This window comes from Cervus elaphus, chromosome 18 (genome assembly GCF_910594005.1).
Source record: "Cervus elaphus chromosome 18, mCerEla1.1, whole genome shotgun sequence".
In the NCBI taxonomy this organism is placed as follows: domain Eukaryota; kingdom Metazoa; phylum Chordata; class Mammalia; order Artiodactyla; family Cervidae; genus Cervus; species Cervus elaphus.
This window is the reverse complement of record NC_057832.1, coordinates 118,489,742-118,515,014: the sequence shown is the minus strand read 5'-3', so window position 1 is coordinate 118,515,014 and position 25,273 is coordinate 118,489,742. Positions and strand designations below refer to the sequence as shown.

The 25,273-nt window shown below is 48.5% G+C and overlaps 1 protein-coding gene across 2 annotated transcripts in view; it reads right to left on the bottom strand.

The window, feature by feature from the left end:
- Positions 1 to 15,452: 15,452 nt before the first annotated feature.
- The window catches only part of AOC1 (amine oxidase copper containing 1), a 29,782-nt gene continuing 19,961 nt past the window's right edge, over positions 15,453 to 25,273 (bottom strand). For both annotated transcript variants that reach the window (XM_043873233.1, XM_043873232.1), the window contains exons 2-5: positions 19,001 to 20,583; positions 17,759 to 18,044; positions 17,247 to 17,379; positions 15,453 to 16,496 (exon numbers count right to left, since the gene is read on the bottom strand). In XM_043873233.1, the coding sequence (XP_043729168.1) occupies positions 16,227 to 16,496; positions 17,247 to 17,379; positions 17,759 to 18,044; positions 19,001 to 20,579 (2,268 nt within the window). In that variant the 5' untranslated portion in view covers positions 20,580 to 20,583 and the 3' untranslated portion in view covers positions 15,453 to 16,226. The remainder of the gene's footprint in view (positions 16,497 to 17,246; positions 17,380 to 17,758; positions 18,045 to 19,000; positions 20,584 to 25,273) is intronic.

The window sequence follows — 25,273 nt, the reverse complement described above, 5'->3', positions numbered from 1 at the left end:
GTGTTTCCCTGCAGTGTGAGGCCTCCGATGTCACTGCCCAGAGGGCGCAGACTCAGCCTGTGCATGCTCACCCTGGGCCGACAGTGTTCTGCTTTCCCCTGACTTCTCTGTTAAACCACCTGTCTCTGTTGGCATCACACCCAGCCGTTAGGCTCCACTGACTGCGCTATTGGTTGCAACCATGCCTGGGGGTATAACAGTGCCTCATGGTCTGATCCAGTTACCTCTAGGCCTCTTCCCAGGAGTGGTTTTTGAAGTAGGACTTTGATGTTTGTCCTGGATGTAAGACTCCTGGAGGAGTCTTAGCTGCCTCTGTCTCTCTGTTTTCTCTGACAAATTAGCTGACCTGCAGTTTAGCTCATTGCTCTTATGGGGCTGCCCCTGTTCCCTTCACTGTTTACCACCAAAATCCCCATTGTTTTTGAGAGCGCCCTTATGCCAGAACTTCCCCCACATCTTGTTCTGAATAAAGACATCGTTCTTTGTTTCTTGCTTCCTTCCTTCTTTCCTTTCTCTCTTTGGTGTCATCGCTCTCTCGTCTTATGGCCTTCTCGCTCTATGGCACGACTGGAGTCACTGCTTCTCTGCTGGGGGCAGCAACAGTGGCTTCCTGCCTTGAGTGACACTCTGCACAGCAGGGCTTTGTGGGGGAGCAGTAGCCTCTGGTCTTCTCAGCTTGCTGCTCCCAGCATGGAGCTTCTGACCTACAAGCAAACTGAGGCAAGAGGAGCTAGGGGCTCGGTAATTTTGTCTTCCCCTGCCTGGGGTAGCGCCTCCCCCTATGAGTGGAAGACGGAAGCCACCATTCTCTCAGCTGCACTCACCAGCAATTTAGTCTGTGTGATATGGGGGCTGAGGAATGCGGGTGGCCCACCCCACCTGGGGATCCACTGTCTTCTTCGACTGGGACCTGGGGGCGGCGGGAGCCCCGTTTTCTTGGCCACATCCACCCAGAGTGGAGCATCTGTTAAGGTGAGCAGCAAAGAGGGATTGGGTCATTGTTCAAGTGCCATGGACTCTCACCTTTCTTATCAAGGACAATTTCTAGAGAGTTTAAATGCTCAAAAATACAATTAAAAAAATTTTTTTTGACCAGTTATGAGTGTTTTGCTGGGGAGGAAGTTTGCAGTTCCTCATGCCACCATTTTGAAAGTGGATCTCTTCTTTTTTCCTTCCTTTCCCCTTCCTTCCTCCCTCTTTTATTCCCTCCCTCCATCTTTCTTTGGGTTTTGTTAACTTATGGGTTAATAATAGAATGTGTCAGGTGTTAGGGATGATGTTGAGATGTGGAGTGCTATTAATGTTGAAGACACTCCTCTTAACTCAAGGAAACTATGATCAGAGGTTAAAAAAAGTTTTTTTCTTTTTTTTTTAAGTATCATAAACTGCTTCTTCAGGAATTTTGAAGGTTAAAAGTAGAGTTTCAAAGCAAATACATTTCCTGGCTCCTCTTTATAAGAAGTTATTTTCTACTGAACTGTAACCCTTTATGTTTAAGAAGATTGGATTTTCCCCTAATGCTAAAAGATTTGCTATTTTCCTTTTCTTCTTATAGACATTCATAATCCATTGTATTTTAGTAGTTTCAAAGCTTTGAAAGAATGTTCAGATGACCTCGAAAATTAAAAAACAATAGAGAGGATAAAAATGGTTGATGTTTGAAATATTGTATCAGTTGTTATAAAACCGCTTTGTCCAAATTTTATAACAAACTTATCCTAATGGTGTTAAGATGAAAGATTTAAGAGTTACCTTCTTACTGATGGAAAAATAAAAGTTATTAAGACAGGTTTCTGGAATAGTAAGGGCTTCCCAGGCGGGACAGTGGTGGTAAAGAATTTGCCTGCCAGTGCAAGAGACTCAGGAGACAAGGGTTTGATCCCTGGGTCGGGAAGATCCGCTGGAGAAGGAAATGGCAATCCACTCCAGTATTCTTGCCTGAGAAATCCCATGGACAGAGGAGTTTGGCAGGCTACAGTCTGTGGGGTTGCAAAGCGTGGGCATTACTGAGCCTGTAGGCACGCTGGAATATTAACTGCAAGGCAGTACTCTATTTGCTTAATTCACATCCCTTGGACACCAGGGAACTTCTGCCCCACTGGCGTCCTGCGGGACGGGATGGGCAAGCAGGAGCAACAGCAAAGTTGAGCAAGGTCACACGACTTGTTACCTGGGGGTCCCGACGCTTTCACGGGAGACTAGAGCAGAGACGGAGGGCTCCTCTGTGAGCCTGTGTTCTGTGAGTCCCCTAACCACAGATGGTCTCAGATTCTCCCACCAGCTGGGTGTGGTGTGGGAAGGAGAAGAGAATAATGATGACAGGTGTGCTCTGCACCACCCCCCCCCCCGATTTTGATAGATGATCAGGAAGAACAGGAATGGGCAGGGTGGGGCCATCTCCCAGGTGGGCCTGGCACTAGCTTTTTCATTCTGAGGCACAGTGGGGAGGGCAGGGAGAGCCAGCTACACCCACAGGCTGGTTATTTTTTCCCCCACGTCTTCTCAGAATGGAGTTGAAAGCTGGGGATGGTTGTGGTCCCGGAGGAAGCAGGCTTCTCCTCTAACCTTCATCCTCCATGCTTTCTTGTCCCTTGTTAACCTACAAGTTTGACGGTGAAGTCTGGTCAGCCAGGAGCCTGGCTGATCCTCTTGGAAGGCGGCCAAAGAGTGGAGCCTGTCACTGCTCAAAGCCACTTTCGCCCTCCCTGCCTGCCCCTGGTTATCCTCCCCGGACAGGGAGATGGGTGCCTGGGGTAGCAAGATTCCAGAATTAGTTCACAGCCAGACACATACAGGCAGCCCTGCTTGCTGGTCACACGTTCTCCCCTCATACTGAGCCTAGTTGGAGACAGCTCTGTGACTTCAATGACAGACAAGACTCATCTACAGAATTAAGATCACTCTCTCATTCAATAAATTGGTGCTTCTTTCCTTGAATGTGAGAGGGGTGTGGTACTTTTTGGTGGGTGCTTTTTCTGGCAAACGTGTTGCTTGCTCAGAATTGAGCCACCAGGGGACCCGAGACAACCCAGGAGGTTTGGGAACAGGAGCTGAAGGCACATTCTTAGAGGATAAAACTAGAAGAAAACAACAGACGGGGAAAGACTAGATGTCTCTTCAGGAAAATTGGAGATATCAAGGAAAGATTTTACCCAAAGATGGGCACAATAAAAGACATAAATGGTAGAGACCTAGTAGACGCTGAAGAGATCAAGAAGAGACGGAAACAATACATGGAAGAACTGTATAAAAAAGATTCAAATGAACTGGATTGGTATGATCCAGTGTGGTCAGCCACCCAGAGCCAAACATTCTGAAGAGTGAAGTCAAGTGGGCCTTAGGAAGCACTGCTATCAATAAAGCTAGCGGATGTGAAAGAATTCTAGTAGAATTATTCAAAATCCTAAAGGATGATGCCATCAAGATGTTGCATGCAATATATCAGCAAATCTGGAAGACCCAGCAGGGGCCACAGGACTCGGAAAGGTCAATCCTCATCCCAGTTCCCCGAAGGGTAGTGCTACAGAATGTGCTAACCATTGGACAATTGCACTCATCTCCCATGCTAGTAAGGTCACGCTTAAAATCTTGCTAGGCTTCAGCATTATGCGAACCAAGAACTTCCAAATGTTCAAGCTGGGTTTAGAAAAGGAAGAGGAAACAGATCAAATTCTCTGGATCACAGAGAAAGCTAGGGAATTCCAGAGAGACATCTACTCTTGTTTCATTGACTACACCAAAGCCTTTGACTGTGTGGATCATAATGAACTGTGGAAAGCTCTTAAAGAGATGGGAATACCAGACCACCTTACCTGTCTCCTGAGAAACTTGTATGTGGGTCAAGAAGAAACTGTCAGAATGCTGTAGGAACAACTGATTGGTTTAAGATTGAGAAAGGAGTATGACAGGGGTGTCTGCTGTCACCCTGTTTGTTTAATCTATATGCTGAGCACATCATGAGAAATGCCAGGCTGGATGAGTTACAAGCTGGAATCAAGATAGGTGGGAGAAACATCAACAGCCTCAGATATGCGGATGATACCACTCTAATGGCAGAAAACAAAGAGGAACTAAGGAGCCTCTTGATGAGGGTGAAGGAGGAGAGTGAAAGAGCCGGCTTAAAACTAAATATTAAAAAAAGTAAGATCATGGAATCCAGCCCCATTACTTCATGACAAATAGAGGGGGACAAGGTGGAAGTAGTGACAGATTTCCTCTTCTTGGGCTCTAAAATAACTGCGGATGGTGACTGCAGCCATGAAATCAGAAGACTTTTGCTTCTTTGCAGGAAAGCTATGACAAACCTAGACAGTGTGCTGAAAAGCAGAGACATTACTCTGCAGACAAAGGTCCATTTAGTCAAGGCTATAGTCTTCCCAGTGGTCATATAAGGTTGTGAGAGCTGGACCGTAAAGAAGGCAGAGCGCTGAATAATTGATGCCTTTGAACTGTGGTGCTGGAGAAAATTCCTGAGAGCCCCTTGGACTGCAAGGAGATCAAAGCAGTCAATCTTAAGGGAAATCAGCCCTGAATATTCGTTGGAAGGACTGATGCTGAAGTTGAAGCTCCAGTATTTTGGTCATCTGATGCAAACAACTGATTCATTGGAAAAGTCCCTGATGCTGGGAAACATTGAGCTCAGGAAAAGAGGGTGTCAGAGGATGAGATGGCTGGATGGCATCACTGATGCAATGGACATGAATTTGGGCAAACTTTGGGAGATGGTGAGGGACAGAGAGGCCTGGTGGCCGCAGTCCATGGGATGGCAGAGAATCAGACACGACTGGGCGACTGAACGACTTTCTGACAAACGTGTTGCTTGCTCCACCCATTCGGAATTGAGCCGCCAGGGGACCCGAGACAACTCAGGAAGTTTGGGAACAGGAGCTGAAGGCACATTCTTAAAGGTCCTGGAGGAGGAGAAATGGACCCCCAGGGGCGTCAGTAAGAAATCAGAGAAGTGAACAGTATGGAATAAGACGAGCGTGCTGGGCTTAGGAGAGGACACTCCCTACAGGAAGGTAGGCATCTGGCCCTCTGTCTTTAGCCTTGCATCCCTCCCAGTCCTCCCCAGGTGCACCCGTCTGGACGCTGAGTTTGGGCCCAGTGCTGCATGCAGGACGGTGGAGGCGCCCCGGTTCCGGCGGGGACCTCGGGCGCTGGGCGCGCAGAAGCGCAGCGGCGCCACCTAGCGCCCAGCCGGCGGCGGCGCCGGGCAAGCTCCTCGCTTTCTCCAAAAAGGAGCAAAGACGTGGAGCCCAGAAATAACCCATCTTCGGCGCCCGGGAAGCCTCGGCGGTGAAAAGAGGAAAGAGGGCGTGAAGATGGGACCAAAAGAAGCGCAGGAACAGCCCGAGCCCCCCTTCTATTTCAGGTTGACACATACCCTTGCTTTCGTAGGTATTCTTATAAAATACGGTTATTCGGCGCCACAGATTTCAAAATAATGATTTTTCTCTCCTTCCTCTGGCCCGGTCTTTGTTATTTTTTTAGGAAAACAGTAATTTCTGAATGACTTTGATGCAGTGTTTTGTTCTCTTGACCCAGCTCTTGAATGTAGGAGGTTTAGACTTGGTGAAATATTCCTGTTACATATTTGTTCATGCCATATCCTTTATTTTCTATTTGAAAATTTCACTCATTTTATGAGATACAATTGCCATATAACGTTGTATTAGTTTTAATGTACAACATAATGATTTGATATATGGATGTATTGCAAAATGATCACCACAACAAACCCAGTTAACATACATCACCTCATATATTTATAAACTTTTTTTTTTTTGCAATGAGCACTTTTAAGAATTCCCCTCCTAGCAACTTTCAAATAGAGTCTAGAGGTTTATACATAAGTTTGAACTTATTAAATATATTATTCAGATAATCTATATCTCTGCTTATTTTTCTTCTGCTTGATCTACCAGTTTCTGAGAGTTAGGTACTGTTTCCTTCTTGTACCTGAGACGATCTTGGAAGGTGCATATATGTTGTATCTTCTTCATCTATTGCTTCTTTTCTCAAGATGTATCATCCTCTTTCACGCATATACAGAAGTAGAGAAAAGAATAAAACCAACCCTCCTGCGTCTGTCATCTAGCTTCAACAACTCATGGTTTAATCTCATTTCATTTCTACCCCACAAAGTCTTCCACACCTCTTCTGCTGAATTATTTTGAAGTAAATGACAAACATTCATATCATTTTATCAGTAAATACGTTAGTGTCTATCTACAAAAGGTAAGGAATTCTTAACTATAAATTTTTTTTTGGTCACATCGCACGGCATGCACGATCTTCAGTTCCCTGACCAGGGATCGAGCCCGTACCCCCAGTGGAAGCAGAGTCTTAACCACGGGACCTCCAGGGAAGTCCCAGTGAAATGGAGCAGGACCATATATATGGTTCTTGCCCCCCACCCCCCACCCCCCATGTCCTTTGCCTGCCTTTTGTCTGTGGAAAACTTTAGTCAAAGAATAAGTTTAATCAGAGAAGTGAGAAATGCTGAAACAAAGGTAAACAGTCTAAGGAGACTGAATAATAATGATGTAGTCACTAAGCTTGGTCAAGGACCTTTAGTTCTTTCTCAAGGATTGTAGCTAATATTCTGAGCCATATCCTGTGAGCTGTCTTATAGATACCAAAACACCAGGTGGAGAAGTTAACTACACGATGATCAGACTATACCCAGGGCTTGAGCTGCCACAAGTCTGAGAATTGACTGCAAAGAAATGGGAACAAGTGCACCCCGGAACTGAAGATTAACTGTACCTAAAACAACCAAGATGTTGCTAATCAACTGATGACCAATTTGAAGATGACTGTTAGAGATGACTGTGCTGTTTCTACATGTACCCCCTCCCCCCGACTCTGTCTATAAAAGCTCTCACCCCCTGCTTGTTGGAGTGGGGGAGTTGGCCTTTGGATAGATGTCCACCAGCCCCCCCCCAGTTGCTGACATCTGAAATAAACCAACTTTCCTTTCCACCAACTTGGCCTGCTTATTGGTTTTTGAGTGGCGAGCAGCCGGACCCCCCCAAGCATACCTCTTGGTAACAGATTTTGGTAGCCAGCGTGGGGCTGGCTACGGCTGGCTCCTGTGCTTTCATGATGCCTGGCTCTCCTGGGTCTTCGAGGGGAGAACTGTGGCTATGATACTGTATTAGCCTGCTGCTTGAAGCTAGCTAGCCTCAGGTAGGGGATTTGGGGGATGTTCCTAGCAGCTGCTGAAATTATTTGTTTTGAGGATCCTCCCTGTTTCTCCCCTGCTCGGCACTGGCTGCCAACTTAACGCTTTTCTTGGTGGAATGGAAACTTGCATTCGGGATGAGCTGCCAATTTCCATGACCGGGTAAGTCCACAGGTGTGCACACGGGCAGCCTTCCCATTTGTGAGTGCTAGTGCTATTTGGGCATTCTTGCCAGTTGGTTCTGACCTGTGCTTGATGTTGAGGGTCATTTGTGAGCGCTGATTGCTATTTGGGCACTTTTGCCAGTGGTTCTGATGTCTGTCTGCCATTGAGGACCGTGTGTGATCATGGAGTGCTTTTGGGCATTCTTGTCAATGAGTTCTGACATCTGACTACTGTTGAGGACCATTTGTGAGCACCGGGTGTCATCTGGGTATTTTGCCAATTGGTTCTGATATTTGACTACTGCTGAGGACCATTTGTGTTGGGAAGTGTTTGGAACTCCGTACTGGTCACCTTTGGAAAGGGTTTATGATAGATCTGTCGTTTGGTATGTGAGTGTATTTCCATTTGTATAATTGGTACTCTTGTTGCCTTATGTAAAATGGGAAATTCAGGTTCAACTCATTAAGAAAAATTTTAGCTGTGAATTTATGACTAAAAAACAAATAATTTCTTAGGATAATGTGTGGCTGCAGTATTCTTCAGACTCCAGAGAAGATTGCTTAAGATGAAAGTCTTAAAATTAAAAAAACTGGTTCTTTTTGCATATGTGGTTAGGGAAATTTAACTTGGAAAAACACTTTTTTCAGACCTTGAGAAACCAAAAATATGCCTAGGAGAAAACTTGAAGTTAACACTTATCGTGTCCTTGAAATACAAACACAGTCCACATTGCCTGGAACTCTAGCCTTTGGTTAATTGTAAAACTTCAAGCTGAGGAAAAAGAAAAAAAAAAAAAAAAAAGGAAAGCCTTTTAAAATTGAGTGTGTAATTTGGCTATTCTGATTATTATCCATAAACTGATGAGCTTAATTGCAATGCCTAATTCATGAAATGTAAAAAGATGAAATGAGATCTCTGTTTGTCTGATGTTATATGTCTCAATATGTATTTTTGTATTTGGATAATATCTCTGAGGTTAATTTGTAAAGGAACTCTATTTGATTAGCCTTAAAAAAAATATAAGTACTTGTTACTGAAATGTGTGCATTGGGGGTCCAGCTACTCGCCACTCAAAAGCCAGTAAACAGGCCAAGTTGGTGGAAAGGAAAGTTTGCTTTATTTTGGATGCTGGCAACTTGGGCAGAGGGTGGCAGACATCTGTCTAAAGGCAGACACGCCCTCTCTCCAACAAGCAGGGGATCAGTCCGGTTCAGTTGCTCAGTCGTGTCCAATTCTTTTTGACCCCATGGACTGCAGCATGCCAGGCTTCCCTGTCTATCACCAACTCCTGAAGCTTGCTCAAACTCATGTCCATTGAGTCGGTGATACCATCCAATCATCTCATCCTCTGTCATACCCTTCTCCGCCTGCCTTCAGTCTTTCCCAGCATCAGGGTCTTTTCCAGTGAGTCAGTTCTTTGCTTCAGGTGGCCAAAGCATTGGAGTTTCAGCTTCAGCATCAGTCCTTCCAATGAATATTCAGGACTGATTTCCTTTAGGATGGACTGGTTTGATCTCTTTGCAGTCCAAGGGACTCTCAAGAGTCTTCTCCAACACCACAGTTCAAAAGCACCAATTCTTTGGTGGTCAGTTTTCTTTATAGTGCAACTCTCACATCCATACATGACTACTGAAAAAATCATAGCTTTGACTAGACGAACCTTTATCAACAAAGTAATGTCTCTGTTTTTAATATTCTGCTTAGGTTAGTCATAGCTTTTCTTCCAAGGAGCAAGCATCTTTTAATTTCATGGCCACAGTCACCATCTGCCATGATTTTGGAGCCCCCCAAAGTAAAGTCTCCCACTGTTTCCATTGTTCCCCCATCTATTTGCAATGAAGTGATGGGACTGGATGCCATGATCTTAGTTTTCTGAATGTTTGAGTTTTAAGCCAGCTTTTTCACTCTCCTTTTTCACTTTCATCAAAAGGCTCTTTAGTTCTTTGCCTTCTCCAATAAGGGTGGTGTCATCTGCATACTGAGGTTATTGATGTTTCTCCTGGCAATCTTGATTCCAGCTTGTGCTTTATCCAGCCTGGTGTTTCACATGATGTACTCTGCATATAAGTTAAATAAGTAGGGTGACAGTATATGGTGATGGAATTCCAGTTGAGCTATTTCAAATCCTAAAATATGATGCTATTAAAGTGCTGCACTCAATATGCCAGCACATTTGTAAAACTCAGCGGTGGCCACAGGACTGGGAAGGGTCAGTTTTCATTCCAAAGAAAGGCAGTGCCAAAGAATGTTCAAACTACCGCACAATTGCACTCATCTCACACACTAGCGAAATAATGCTCAAAATTCTCCAAGCCAGGCTTTAACAGTATGTGAACCATGAACTTCCAGATGTTCAAGCTGGATTTCAAAAAGGCAGAGGAACCAGAGATCACATTTGCCAACATCTGTTGGATCATCAAAAAGGCAAAAGCAAGAGAGTTCCAGAAAAACATCTACTTCTGCTTTATTGACTTTGCCAAAGCCTTTGATTGTGTGCATCAAAACAAACTGTGGAAAATTCTTCAAGAGATGGGAATACCACATCACCTTACCTGCCTCCTGAGAAATCTGTATGCAGGTCAAGAAGTGACAGTTAGAACTGGACAAGGAAGAGCAAACTGGTTCCAAATTGGGAATGGGGTATATCAAGGCCATATATTGTCACTCTGCTTTTTTAACTTATAAGCAGTGGGTGAGAGCATTTATAGGGAGTTGAGGGGGGCAACATCCAGAAACAGCACAGTCACGTGTAACAGTCATTTTCAGATTGGTCATCAGTGGTCTGACTAGCATCATCTTGGTTGTTTTAGGACAGTTAGTTCATCTTCAGTTCCGCAGTGCACTTGTTCCCATTTCTTTAGGATCAGTTCTTGGAATTGTGGCATCTCAATCCTGTAGTTAACTTCTCCACCTGGGGTTTTAGTATTTATAAGACAGCTCACAGGATATGGCTCAGAATATTATCTATAGCTCTTGAGAAAGAACTAAATGTCCTTGACCATACTTAGTGACTACATCATTATTATTCAGTCTCCTTTGACTGTTTTCCTTTGTTTCAGCATTTCTCACTTCTCTGATTAAACTTATTCTTTGACTAAAGTTTTCCAAGGGCAAAAGGCAGGCAGAGGACACAGTGGGGTGGGGGGGGTGCGTGGTGGGGCAAGGACCATATGGTCCTGCTCCGTTTCATACTTACAGATCGAACAAATCTAAATTTACCTACTTTTGTCTCATTGTAAGACCAAGAGGGAAACTAAAGATGTTTGGGTTTATGAAGCATATATATGTACCACTGAAGAAAAATTGTGCTATAAAAAGTGCATATTTTTTGAGGTTATGAAATACGTTCTTAAGTTTGCCAATCAGAAAATGCTGGTGTAACATTTTAATTACTTGTTTCTTGGTTTTGTTAAAACTTTCAAGGGTTAAAAACTGTGATATGTAAAAATGATAAGTGAAGCATTTTGGTATGTAAAGCAAAAGATACCAAAACCCCAGGTGGAGAAGTTAACTACATGATCATCAGACTGTACCCAGGACTTGAGCTGCCACAATTCCTAGAACTGACCACAAAGAAATGGGAACAAGTGCACCCTGGAACTGAAGATTCACTCTCTCTATCGCTCAGTCGTGTCCGACTCTTGCGACCCCATGGATTGCAGCCCACCACGCTCCTCTGTCCTTGGGATTCTCCAGGCAAGAATACTGGAGTGGGTTGCCATTTCCTTCTCCAGAAGATTAACTGTCTTAAAACAACCAAGGTGATGCTAGTCAGACCACCGATGACCAATCTGAAGATGACTGTTAGAGATGACTGTGCTGTTTTTAGATGTTGCCCGCCCCCGACTCTGCCTGTAAACTCTCTCACCCCTTGCTTTTTGGCGGGGATGGGGGGCGGGTGGGGAGTCAGCCTTTGGACAGATGTCCACCACCTTCCCCTGCAGTTGCCAGCATCTGAAATAAAGCAAACTTTCCTTTCCACCAACCTGGCCTGCTTATTGGCTTTTGAGTGGCAAGCAGCTGGACTCCCCACGAATACCTTTCAGTAACACCAAGATAGGGAATTCTTACTGAAACATAACCACACTACTGTTATCACTCCTTAAAAATTTATAATGATTTCTTTGTTGCTGTTGTTCAGTTGCTCAGCCATGTCTGACTCTTTGCGACCCCATGGACTGCAGCACGTCAGGCTTCCCTGTCCTTCACTGTTTCCCAGAGTTTGCTCAGATTCATATCCATTGAGTCGATGATGCCATCCAACCACTTTATCCTCCTTCTCCTCCTGCCCTCAATCTTTCCTAGCATCAGGCTCTTGTCCAGTGAGTTGGCTGTTTGCATCAAGTGGCCAATGATAACTTCTTAATATCATTAAATATCCAGAGGGTCCAAATTTCCTAATTGTCTCATAAACATTTTTATTTTCTTTGCTCAAATTAGGATCCTAATAAGATTCATATATTATGATTACTTGATATGCTTTCAGTGTCCTTTAAAATATTTTTAGTTCCCTGACCAGGGATTGAACCCAGGTCCTTCAGAGTGAATGAAGTGCCTCCCACCTGGAGAAGACCTGCAAATGAGGGCAGTGGCCCTGAGTATGTACATGGTGTTCGAGGAGAATTCATCTGTCAGGGTGGGGCTGGCCTTCCTGGCCCAAGGATGCTGTGCACTTGAGAATCGGGGTCATACAATGAACTGTTGACAACAGTGTTCACAAAGGTCATGCGAGGACGATACTTTAGGGGGTCATTTGCGGCTCTAGGTTCAGAGCAGACTTCCAGTCTTTATAAAACAAGAAGATGCCCTTCGGAGAGAAGCCCAGCTCTCATCACAGCACGTGACAGCACCCTGCAGGCTGCACGTCTCTCTGGCCTGTCTGCCCAGCACAGCCATGGATGGATGTCTCGAGGGTTTGCACCCCTGGCCTGTCACATCTGGAGTTTGCATCATGCTTGGAACAAGGAGGGGCAAGCAGAGACATGCTGAAACGGGATGAGAAGGGAAGGAGGTTGGAGAGTGGCTGCCTGTGGGGACCACCAGGGAGCTGGGAGCTGCAAGAATGGGAAGTGACGATGGCTCTGGGGAGGCTGGGGCTATTTTCAGGGCGTGAGACTCAGGTTTTCTTGCCGTCTCATCAGGTGGAGGAGTTGGTGCTGTTATAGCCAGGGGGATGGCCAAGATTATCATTAGGGCCAAGGGATAAAAACTTGACAGGGTTGGGGAAAGGAGGATGTGAGGAGTAGGCATCATCTGGAATGTGCATTTCTGGGCTATTGGTCACTTAGTCACTCAACAAGCACTGAAGGTCCACCGAATGCACAGCAAGATCAGACCTGCTGTGAAGACACAGAGGAGGGACGGGCTTTGGTCTTCAGGCAGCCCCCAGTGTGGGTGGGGAGACAGCAGTCCCCCCCACACAACGAAAGGCCTGTAAAGGAGCCCCCTGTCCTCTGGTTTCTAACCTGCTCTCACCTGAGCCCCTTAAACCAGTTCTGATCTTCTGTTTGGGGGGAAAGGTGGGAATCTGTGTTACTAACATCTAGTCAAAAGAAAGTAAAAAAACCAGCACTTGCTGCCAAGTGTTCCATCTTATGAGCTGTGAAACCTTGGGGTGATGAGACGGGTACAGCAAATCTCGAGGAGTGCGTCAGAAACATTCGAGCTGACGCCTTGGCCTGGGGCTCTTCTCAACCAGTTCCGGTGGGGGGTGGAACTGAAAAACTTCACACACAGTGTGTAGTTGAGGACGATAACGTTGGAACAGGTATGGTGGAGGAGCAGACCACTGCTTTTAACAACTGTGTGCCATCTGTGGATGTTCAACAAGGTCTAAAACTCACGGTGGATTGGTGACCTTGAATAAAAGCTTGCAAGACAAAGAAAAAACCTGACACACCCCTCTAGTTTTGCCCTTTCTGTCTCACCATTATCCCAAGGTTCCATGTCTGATAAGATGGAACACTTAGCAGCAAATGCTGTTTTTTTGGCTTTTTTTTTTTTTTAAACAATTCACAAAGTGGAGGCAGTGTGAGGATTACAGAAAACAAATCGTCTACAGTTCCACCACCCAAATAACTATTGTTGTTCAGTCGCTTAGTCGTGTCCGACTCTTTGCGACCCCAGGGACTGCAGCACGCTAGGCTTCCCTGTCCTTCACTATCTCCTGGAGTTTGCTCAAGTTCAAGTCCATGGAGTCAGTTCAGTTCCGTTCAGCTCAGTCGCTCAGTCGTGTCCGACTCTTTGCGACCCCATGGACTGCAGCACTTTCCCTATCCATCACCGACTCCTGGAGTTTACCCAAACTCATGCCCATGGAGTCTGTGATGCCATCCAACCATCTCATCCTCTTACTAACGTGGGATAATGAACAGAGAAAACAGCTTTTGTAGCTGAGGTAGGACGAGTCAAAGACCCAGCACTCGGTCCTGGTTCCCTGTGGGCAGATCCTGGAACTGGGCTGGCCCGAGTGACTGAACTCAGCAGAGGTCAGGGACACAAAGCTAGGGTGGGGCGCAGAGGAGGATCCACTTGTTCTGCTTCCTGCAGTCCACAGTCCCCAGATGGAACTCCACACCCATTGTATGAGTTCCTATTGCTGCTATAAATAAACCACAAGCTTAGTGACTTCAAACAACATGTTTATTCTCTTACAGTCTAGATTCTACACAGCTGTGTTGCTAATGGCGGCTCTCAGAGATAATCCATCTCCTTGCCTTTTCCACCAACATCCCCAGCTTGCTGTTCCTCCTCTGACTTTAGAGCCAGCCTCCTGTCTGACCCCTGCCTCTCTCGTTAAGGAAAAAATCCAGCCTGCAATTCAACAGCAATATAGGTTTATGTAGAGAAATCCTTGTGATTATATTGAACCCACTCGGATAACCTAAGAGAATTTGCTATCTCAGGATCCTTACCTTAATCACATCTGCCGAACGCCTTCATTTTGCTGGGTAAAGTGACCATATTTACAGGTCACCAGGAGGTTAGGATGTGGGGGCGGGGTGAATCTGGCGCCTCTGTTCATCCTGGCCAGCTGCTGTATCCCAGTAATCAGCAATAAGAGTTGCTTCCTTCCTCCTCTTTTCCTTCTAAAATTTAGCTTTTATTAAGTAGGGGCTTCCCAGGTGGCTCAGTGATAAAGAATCTGCCTGCCAGTTCAGGAGATGCAGAGGTGGGTTCGATCTCTGGGTCGGGAAGATCCCCTGGAGAAGGAAATGATAACCCACTCCAGTATTCTTGCCTGGAGAATCCCAGGGACAGAGGAGCCTGGGTGGGTTTACAGTCCGTGAGATAGCAAAGAGTGGGACATGACTGAGTGACCGAGCACCATACATTCTTATGATTAAAAAAGAGAAACAACATAGCACTGGGGTGGGAGGCCAGGGCATCTGGGAACCCTTATGATTAAAAAAGAGAAACAACATAGCACTGGGGTGGGAGGCCAGGGCATCTGGGAACCCACTGGTCTGGGTCTGCACTGTGGCCAGGACACTCAGAGGCTCCCTCAACCCCCAGAGGGAGGGAGGAGACCCTGCTGCCCCCCATCACTCTGCCCTCTCCCCCACGTCACTCCACCCTCTCCACCCTGGATCCCCTCAAGCTTTCTTCATCCGAAAAGGAAGAAGCTCTCAAAGACACCCACCCTCAATATAGACAGGTTTCCCTGAGCAATCCTGCTCCATCCCATCTCTTTCACCCCTTTTCTCCCCACCTCTTTAAGTGTTGTGGTTTGGACGTCTGTGTCCTGCCTGATGCCCAGTGTGATGGTGTTGGGAGGTGGGCCTTTGGGGGGTGCTTTAAGTCATGAGGGTGGAGCCTCATGAATGGATTAGTGTTCTTATAAAAGAGACCCCAGGGAGACCTGTTACCCCTCTGCCATGGGGGTATGCAGCGAGAAGTCAGAAGTCTTTGACCCAGAAGAGGGCTCTCACTTGACCTTGCTGACACCCTGATCTTGGACTTCCATCCTCCAGAACTGGAAGCAATAAACTTTTGTTGTTGATAAGCCACCCAGACTGTGGTACTGTACGATGTTATGGAAGAACTCGAACGAAACTTTTTGGGCAACCCAATATTTTGTTACAGCAGCTCAAATGGATGAAGACAACGGGTAATCACTTTTATTAGAATCATGTGTTATCTTTCAAGAGTATTTATGAGTATGTATATTTCTCTCTTTTCTTATACACAGATTAGCATGCCGTCTATTGTTCTATACCTGTTTTCTGAGTACATCCTGAAGCTCTTCCCAACAGGACAGTGAATATCCCTGCACATATCCCTTTCACAGTCACCTACAATCACATGGTGTGGGCATTCTAAGGTTTACTAAGATCTACAGACTCTCTCTTGTAGATCTCCATCTCCTGTAGATGGAGGTTTGGGGTTTTTTCCCAGACTTTGCCGGTACAAACAGTCCTTCAGTAAATTGCTATGTACATCTATTTTTCCTGTGTTTGTAAGTAGATCTCCACAATAACTCCAAGAAGTTGGATCAGTAAGTCAAAGGGAAGAGGAGGTGGCAGTTTCGCTAGATTTTTCCAGTGTCTTCCTGTGCTTGCACTACTTGGCATGCTCATCAGTGACCCCTAGTCTCCCAGGAGGGAGCCATCAGCCTCAGATTCCCTACACTGACCTCACAGGCCAACCTGGTATTCAGTGACTGTCATTTGCCATAGCCATGGAAGTCTTCTCTGGGGTGGAGACCAAGGCCTTGGGTTTCTCATCCGTGTGTGTCCTACATGCCCGGCCTGGGGTGTGGCTTCACCCACTGTGCCTCCCCCAGGAAGCCGCCCCAGAGGGGTTTATCATCTGTCCCTGGAGGAGGGGGGTGCTTGGGCTTCAGGTGGAACTCAGTGTGGGGCAGGGGCCTTCACACAAGCCTGTAGGTTCCATTGTAGCTGAAAGGGGGCGGCTTCAAGCAGTCCCCCTCTTCCTCAGGCATCCAGTTCTGGGTGTAGGTGGAGCCATTTTCCAGAGGTCGCACGATTATGAGGTCTCTGGATGCCAGGGACGGGTCCTCTGGGAAGAAGTTGAAGGGTCGGAGTAGGAAGCCCACGGAGTTCCCGGGCGTGGCTGTGTTGGGGATGTCCTCTGCGTGGGGGATGTGCAGGAAGCCCACCGTGACCCAGGCCACAAGGTCCTGCGGGACAGAGGGGCGGGCCGTGCTGAGGAGGCTCAGAGGGGAAGGGGTGGCCGGCACCCAAGCCCCAGGTTTAAGGAAGGGGCAAATCTGGTGAACCCGGAGCTGGCTTCTCCACCCAGTAAGCTGGTCCTTGCCCTCCTGGGACTCGGCAGGGATCCTGGGACTGGGCAGGGATCCTGGGACCGGGCAGGGGTCCTGGAACCAGACAGGGATCCTGGGACCCAACAGGGATCTTGGGACTGGACAGGGATCCTGGGACTGGACAGGGATCCTGGGACCGGGCAGGGATCCTAGGACTGGACAGGGGTCTTGGGACTGAGCAGGGATCCTGGGACCCAACAGGGATTCTGGGACCCAATAGGGATCCTGGGGCCTGGCAGGGATCCTGGGACTGGACGGGGATCTTGGGACTGGGCAGGGATCCTGGGACCCAACAGGGATCCTAGGACCCTGCAGGGATCCTGGGACCCAACAGGGATCCTAGGACCCTACAGGGATCCTGGGACAGGGCAGGGATCCTGGGACCGGACGGGGATCCTGGGACCTGGCAGGAATCCTGGAACTGGACAGGGATCCTGGGACCGGGCAGAGATCCTGGGACTGGACGGGGATCTTGGGACTGGGCAGGGATCCTGGGACCCAACAGGGATCCTGCGACCCAGTAGGGATCCTGGGACCGGACGGGGATCCTGGGACTGGACAGGGATCTGGTCTCAGGGTGGGGCTGGAAAAAGGCAGAGCTGGTACCTCGTCTTCAATGTTCTCATTGTTGTGAAGAAACTCCTCAAAGACGACAGGTGGGTCCCAGGGGTCGTTCTGGTTGTAGATGCTGCTGCTGTGCCTCTCTGACTCCCGGTATTTGGTCACTGCCAGGGGGTACCTGTCCAGGCAGAGAAGCCGCGTGACTCTGGGTGCCGGGGACCTCCCAGCCCCTCCCAGGGAACATCGTCAGGGTCAACGAAGGGGGAAAGTTACTGCCTTCCCCTAAATGTGGGATCATCCCCTGGGAGTTAGCCAGACTCACTGTCAGTGGAGGCTCCGGGGCTCTGAAAGGGCTCTGCACCCTCCATACCCAAACACAGAGCCACACACCCAGGAACATGCATGCACACACACACACACACGTGCACACCCCCAGATATAGCACTGGATAGATTCAGAATCTCATGGACAGAAACACAGACTCACACGGACACAGGGAGACACAGAGACACAGAGAGGAGCCTCCAGTCCCCACCAGCCTCCTGGGCCTCCCTCACCTGGCCCAGGTGACGGCCTGCTCCTCTTGCCAGCCTGGGGGCAGCACTTGCTCGGCCATGGAGTGGATCTGCACTCGGTAGCTGCGCTGGTGGCCCCAGGGGTTCTGCTTGGGGCTAGTAAAAAGCAGGTATTTGGGCAGAGAATGTCCGAAGCGGAAGGCCGCCTGGCGCTCCTGAGAATACCGCATCTGCTGGAGAGCCGGCTGGACCACGCGGTGTCCTGGGCTCCAGGGGTTGGTGATGTTTTCCAGCTTCATCTGCAGGGTCTGGAAGCTATTCTTGGTGCCTGCGGGTGTACAGGGAAGGAGTTGGGGTCAAGCACCTGGAACTGAAGCCTCCTCATTCCACCTTGGGCCCTCCGTCCGGGACCACTCCCAACAGCAGACCGTGGACTGAAGGGGATGTCGGGGACAGGTGCTGAGCCAGATGGCAGTGGAGGGAAGGGGCTGAGGAACTAGAAGACAGCTCAGAGGTGGCACGGCAGTGGCAATGACTCCACCGTGACCCTGGGGAGTTCCTCTTGAGAGTGGCATCCGAGCCTGTTTGCTGCAGCTGTGGTCCCAGAAAGAGGCAGCTGGCCTTTCCCCAGGGGGAGAGGGCATGTCAATGCCCTCTGGGTCAGGAGCAGACAGGGTGCAGCAGGAGAAGCTGCCCAGCTGGTCCTGGGGGCCTGTTCTAACATGGGACTTGATATCAGGCCAAATCCTGTCAATACACCCATGCTGTCTTTTAAGGCACGCATGCTCAGTCACTGCCATGTCTGACTCTTTGTGACCCCGTGGGCTGTAGCCTGCCAGGCTTCTCTATCCATGGGATTCTCCAGGCAAGAGTACTGGAGTGGGTTGCCATTCCCACTCCGTTGGAGAAAAGAGTCTCCAATCTTTTGTGGTGACACCACTAGTTCAAGAGACACAAGGACTATTCCCAGTGACGCTGCATCCACTCAAAGCTCCAGGCCGGGACGTGTCTTTCACCTAGGCAATATCCCCTCCGCTGCCCTGTGCACACCTTTGCACAGGGTCCATCCTCCACAGGGGTCAGTGCAGGGGCAGCCCCTGGCACTGTTCACGTCACCATTTTGCAGGGACACACAGGTTTCCACAGGCCCCATACCTGCAGGCTGGGCAAACCTTCCTGACATTATGTCTCCAGGGGAGACTTGGCACCATCATCTCCCAGGAGTGTGTTATTGCTGGGGTGCAGACATTTGGCCAGGTGGGCGGTCCCAAGCCCGGGTCCTACCTGCCACATCCAGGTCGACGCGGTAATGTATGAGGTGGGTGTGCATGTTGCCCATGAGGTGCGTGTGCAGCCGGGTCCCGTGGCGCAGCCCCTCGGGGGTGTAGAAGGTGGCATGGATGTAGCCGGTGGCATGCATCTTGGCCTCCATCACCCCGTTGGGGTAGAAGATGAAGTCCCAGATGTAGTCATAGTTGTAGACAGTCGACGTGGTCCTTAGCACCAGCGCCTGACCCTTGAGCCCCGCATAGAAATTGAAGCCACCGTTGAAGTTGGAGTCGAAGTGCCGCCGGATGGGCACCCCCGTGGGCATCTCGAAGAGACAGAGGGCCCGGGGGTAGAGGACGGGGCCGTCGTCGTCGTAGTAGTGGAGGGCGTCCAGGAAGGTGGCCGTCTCCGGGCAATCGATGCCAGGGGCCAGCTCATGAGTGACGCTGCCCAAGCCCCAGCCCACGTCCATGTACTTGGTTTGCATGCCGGCGGGCGTGTGTCCTCCGTACAGCGCCGCGGCCTCCTGCACGCTCACCTCGTAGGCTACGCGCTCACCGCCAAAGCGCACGTCCAGGACCTGCAGCCCGGAGGACGAGCGCAGGCGGAAGGAGAAGCTCCAGCCGGCGTAGCGCACCGTGTGGCCCTCTAGGCTGTAGCGCGCGCCCTCAGGCTGCACTGGGCGGGGGCCGTTCTTGGAGACGCCCAAGTCCCCGCGTAACTGGTAGGAGGAGAAGAGGGCTGCCTCGGGCAGGCTCGCTCCGTCCTTGCCTTTGGCGAGCGGGTCCTCCAAGACCACTGCGTCCACCTCTCCATCGTCGTACTTCTTGGCCAGTTCCTTGGGGCTCCGGTAGAACCTCCCATTGTACCAGACCCGCTCCACCGTCCAGTCCCGGGGGTTCGTGCTTCCGTGGTCCAGCAGAAGCTCCATCCCAGTGGGGTGCAGGAAGTAGCCTTCGATTTCCCGCTGCAGGATGAACCAAGAGCGGCGCTGGCCGGAGGCCACGCCTCGGGGTGCCACGTCGGTGAAAGTCAGGCACTGCTGGGAGCAGTTTCCGAACACAGCGCCCGCTGTGCGCATGAGAAGCGTGTGCAGGGGCTTAGTGGCCTCCTGCAGGAAGTGACTCAAGAGGGAGTACTCTGCCTTGGAGACGGGCCTGGAGGCCCAGGAGGCCTGGTGCCTGGGCCTGAACGGCAGGTGTCGCAGATACCGGGGCCTTGGCAGCGGCCCCACGGCAAACTCGGTGATGTTGGGCTGCTCCTGGGCTCCGAAGAAGATGACGGCACGCGCCTCCCGAACGGGAGGCCGGTGGCCTTTATCCAGAAACTTGAGCACGTGTTGCTTCTTGGGCAGCAGCATCTCAATGAGGAACACGGAGTTCTTGGCCACGGTCAGCGTGTTGGATGGCTCTAGCCTCAGCTCCTTCTGGGACCAGAGGAAGCTGTGCACGGCCTTGAGCTCTTGGGCACTCAGGTCCTCAAATACCCCGCCCTTATCTCCAGGGTGCCCCGGGGCGCCCGCTGCGGTCGCCAGCGTCTGCAACACCAGGATGGCAGCGCCCGCCCAGCCGAGGGCCAGGGTCTCTCGTCCCATGGCTCTGGAATGCAGCAGAGGAGATGAGCTTGGCAGTTTTGTGGGAGGAAGTGAGTGTCCCCCAGGTCGGGTCTTGGATTACCCTGGCCCTTGACCTCATGGTTTTTCCCACGGACTCACTTCCTGGCTTGCAGCCCTCAGATATGAATTCTGCTCTCTCCTCCCTGGTCTGTAACCTCCCTGGTCTGTAACCTCCCCAGTCTGTAAACCTCTTTTAGTCCCATGGATGCTCTTACCTGTGCAGACTCCTTCTCCCCTCCTCTGTGCCTTATCTCTGCAGGGCAGAAGTGCTATCTCTCCAGCTTTAGGTCACTCAGAGATTCCTCTCCCCCAAAATGCTACAGCGTGCTGGCTGTGCCATGGGTGTTGGCAGCAAAACTGTGTTTTTGATACAACACAATGTTTTTTTATACAGATAAAATTGGAAATGTAGTGTGGAAGTTCAAAGAGTTGACGGTTCTAGTGCTAATACACGGTACCACTAGGACCAGCTGAAAGACCTTGGGCAGCTTGCTTAAACTCTCTGGGCCTCCATTCTCACAACAGTGAAATGGAAAATAACAATGCAAGTACCTACTTATGGAATTGTTAGGAAAAATCAGTTGGACGATAAGGATAAAGTGTTTAGCACAAAGCCTACTTTCTAGGAAGCACTCGAGAAACGCAAACCACTCATCTTTTTTCCCCAGTAGTCATGAAGAATGTGAGAGTTGAACCATAGAGAGGGCTGAGCGCCAAAGAATTGATGCTTTTGCTCCGTGGTTCTGGAGAAGACTCTTGAGAGTCACTTGGATGTCAAGATCAAACCTGTCTGTCATTGGAGGAACTGCTGCTGAAGCTGAAGCTCTAATACTTTAGCCATCTGATGCAAAGAGCTGACTCATTGGAAAAGACCCTGAAGCTGGGAAAGACTGAGGGCAAGAGGAGAAGGGGACGACAGAGGATGAGATGGTTGGATGGCATCACTGACTCAATGGACATGAGTTTGAGCAAGCTCTGGGAGGTGGTGAAGGACAGGGAAGCCTGGCATGCTGCAGCCCATGGGGTGGCAAAGAGTTGGACACAACTGAACAACAGCATGCGGATACACTCTCTGGTGTCAGATCGTTTAAACTTATGAGCCATATAGGGTGAGTTGACTGGTTTGGTTGTAGACCTGTGCCACCATAGGTGAGGGGGAGAATGGGGTGGCTGGCCCTGCCAAGCTTCTTTGGCCTCTTCAGTGATGCCCCACAGCTGTGACCACTTGGTCATCCAAGGCCAAGGCCATGAGGAGGGCACCTCAGGATGTCATCATCCCAGGGGGCAATTCGAGGTGATGTCCTTTTCCCTTCCATTGTGAGGGGAGACTGTGGTCAGGGTCTCATAGCCCACCCCCCGGAGCTGACATTACAGTCTTGACCTCCCAGCCCTGGTGGGGAGTCTCAGGGACTCACGTGATCTTCTCTCCAGCCTGAAGGGGTGGGGGAGCTCTCGGGGCTGCTCAGTGAATCCAGAGCAGAAAGATAAGCAGTGAGCTCTTGTTCTACTATTAAGTTTTGGTCCAGCCTAGTTTCTTTTTTAAACTAGACTTGACTATGGAAAAGTTCTAAGTTCATAGCAAAATTGAGAGAAATGTACAGAGAAATCCCGTATGCCTCCTGTTTCCCCTCCCCCCCCCCACAACCTGACCCACTAACAACTTCCCTCACCAGAGTGGTACCTTTGGTACAATCTGTGACCCTACAGTGATACGTCATTGTCACCCAGTAGTTTACATGATGGAGAAGGCAATGGCATCCCACTCCAGTACTCTTGCCTGGGAAATCCCATGGAAGGAGGAGCCTGGTAGGCTGCAGTCCATGGGGTCGCAAAGAGTCGGACACAACTGAGAGACTTCACTTTCACTTTTCACTTTCATGCATTGGAGAAGGAAATGGCAACCCACTCCAGGGTTCTTGCCTGGAGAATCCCAGGGACTGCAGAACCTGGTGGGCTGCCATCTATGGGGTCGCACAGAGTCGGACACGACTGAAGTGACTTAGCAGCAGCAGCAGCAGCAGCAGTTTACATGAGGGTTCACTCTGGGTGCTGTACATGCTGTGGGTTTAGACACATTTGTAAAGACTTGCATCCATCTTTATGAACCATACAGAGCAGTTTCAGGGTCCTCAACATCCTCTCCACTCCAGCTCTTCATCCTTCCCTGCAAACCTGGGTGACCCCTGATCTCTTTACTAACCTGGGTGACCACTGATCTCTTTACTGTCTCCATAGTTTTGCCTTTTCCATAATGTCATGCCGTCAGGGTGATACAGCGTGCAGCCCTTTCAGACTGGCCTCTCTGGCTCAGTAATATGCATTTATGTTCCTCTATGTTTTTTGTGTGGCCAGGCCCCTTTCATCTTCACCTCTGATGAAATTAAATTTATATTTTAAGGCAGGACAAGAAAAAAATTAAACATAGAATTTCCTCTCTGTGTTTCTTTGGACCTCCTCCCTCCTCCACTCCCTAACATGCCGTGCGTGTCTGCAGGATACGTTAACTAGAGCACCGCAAAGATCGGGGTGCCCGCTGGACCCTAAGGACCCATTTTTTTCCTCCTTTTGATGCTAGCAATGTAACCTCTTAAAGGATCACTGTTCTTTCCCAGCTCCGTAGGGGCCATGGTGACTTGCTGCTTGCTTTATATGTGCTTACCTGGATTATGTATCTTTGGTGAACTTAATGTAAAATATCAATATATTATTTTGATGTATGATCCCTTTGTCTTGAAAATGTATAAGACTGTGCCTTTGACTTCTAATAAGTGGAACAGTTCTCAGAACTTTCTGAGAATCTGTTTCCAGGGTTATAATCCTCTGTTTAACTCACTTAAAATCCCCCCTTTTTCTTCTTAACTTGGTAGTTAATTGAATTTCCATCAACTGTTTTCTTGGCAGAGTTGGCAGTCTATCAGAGGCACCTGGAGACCTCCCTAAACTGAAGCTCGGTACCAGCACAGGCTCTTTGAGTCCCACCCAGTTTTTGGTATTCCTCAGGTGCTTTGGTGAGTTCTCCGATATCTGGACATCATTGCTTTCAATGACATCCTGAATTTTACTGGACCTATTTTTCATTCTCTTTCTTTAAGAAAAAAATTTTCTTGACTGTGCTATGCAGCATGCAGGGTTTTAATTCCCTGACTATAGATCAAACCTGTGCCCCTTGCATTGGAGGCACAGAGTCTTAACCACCTGACCACCAGGGAAGTCCCCTGACCTGTTTTTCTTGGGATTTTTCTGTTTTTCTTGGAGTCCTAAAGGTGGTAACTGTACATTTCCTAGGCAGCAGACCTGTGGGAAATTCTTAGGTGGGGACCTTGGGGAAATTTTGGCAGGAACCAGGTTGGCTGTCCTTCTTAAAGATTTGGCTTAAATTGGAAAGATTAGGTGTATATGGTCCAAACAAACTGCCAGTGAAATGAAGACTGAGCCTGCTCAACTGCAAAGGGAAAAGGACATCTGCTCCTTCCGGCCACAAGGTGCTTCCAGGTCATTGAGAACCTAGCGGAAGTGTTTAAGGATCTATCCTCGCAATGTGTAGTGAGCCCACAGAGAGACTCAGTATAATCATTAAAAAAACCCTGCTCGCTGGGCAGGCATAACAGAGGCTGATCATCTCTCGCCTCGAGCACCCAGGGCAGTTTTAGACTGTCAGAGGGAGGAACCAAGACACGTAAGAGAGTCAAAGCGACCTGCGATAACTCCTTGGGCAGCTAGACTCAGAAGCAGCACACATTTGGTCCATCACACTGTCCTCAGAAAGTGGTGCATTTCATATCTGAATCAGGCTACCAAAATAAGAAAGGAAACTGGGCCTTGAAGGTTGATCTGCTCCCAGTTGGGCAGCTGCTCACTGGAACTCTGCGCCTCCAATGCAAGGGGCACAGGTTTGATCTATAGTCAGGGAATTAAAATCCCACCTGCTGCATGGCACAGCCAAGAAAAGTTTTTTCTTACAGAAAGAGAATGAAAAATAGGTCCAGTAAAATTCAGGACATGAATTCATGTAATTGGAACGAAGCTGGTGCTTGCAGGTACTAATCTTCACTCTTAAATGGCCAGGATGGAGCTTTTTTGACATTCTAGAAAAAGCTACCTTGATAAAAGACGTTTTCAAAATTCTGACCCTGAGAGAATAAAAATATTCCTCAGAGGATGCTTGAAGGAAGTTATAACTCATACTATGTCCTTGAAACATAAACATAGCTCACATCACCTGAGACGACAGCCTTAGCTCAATTAGTAGATCTTAAAACTAAAAGGAGAAAAGAAGAGGGAAAGAGGCTTTTAAAAACACAAGTAGGAAAATTATGACATCTCTATCTGTGTCTGTCTGGATGTGTTTGTCTGTGTGTGCGTTTATAAATATGGTATGTCCCTACCTCTGGATAGTGTTATCAAAATTAACTTGTAAAAGAGCTCTATTTGACTTAAAGGTAAGTGCTTACAAATCAAATATTTCTAAATGTAACTTTAGCCCACTTCTTAAAGGATCATGTGATCCAGGATTAACTTTTAATGACTAAAAACCAGTTTAAATTGGTAGTTTAATTAACACAGACATGTCTTTAGAGTCTCACCATTAAGTATAATACTTTTATTGTACCTTGGTTAACTGAAAATTGATAAACTCATATTATTTCTGTTCCAAAATTTGTAATGAGATAATT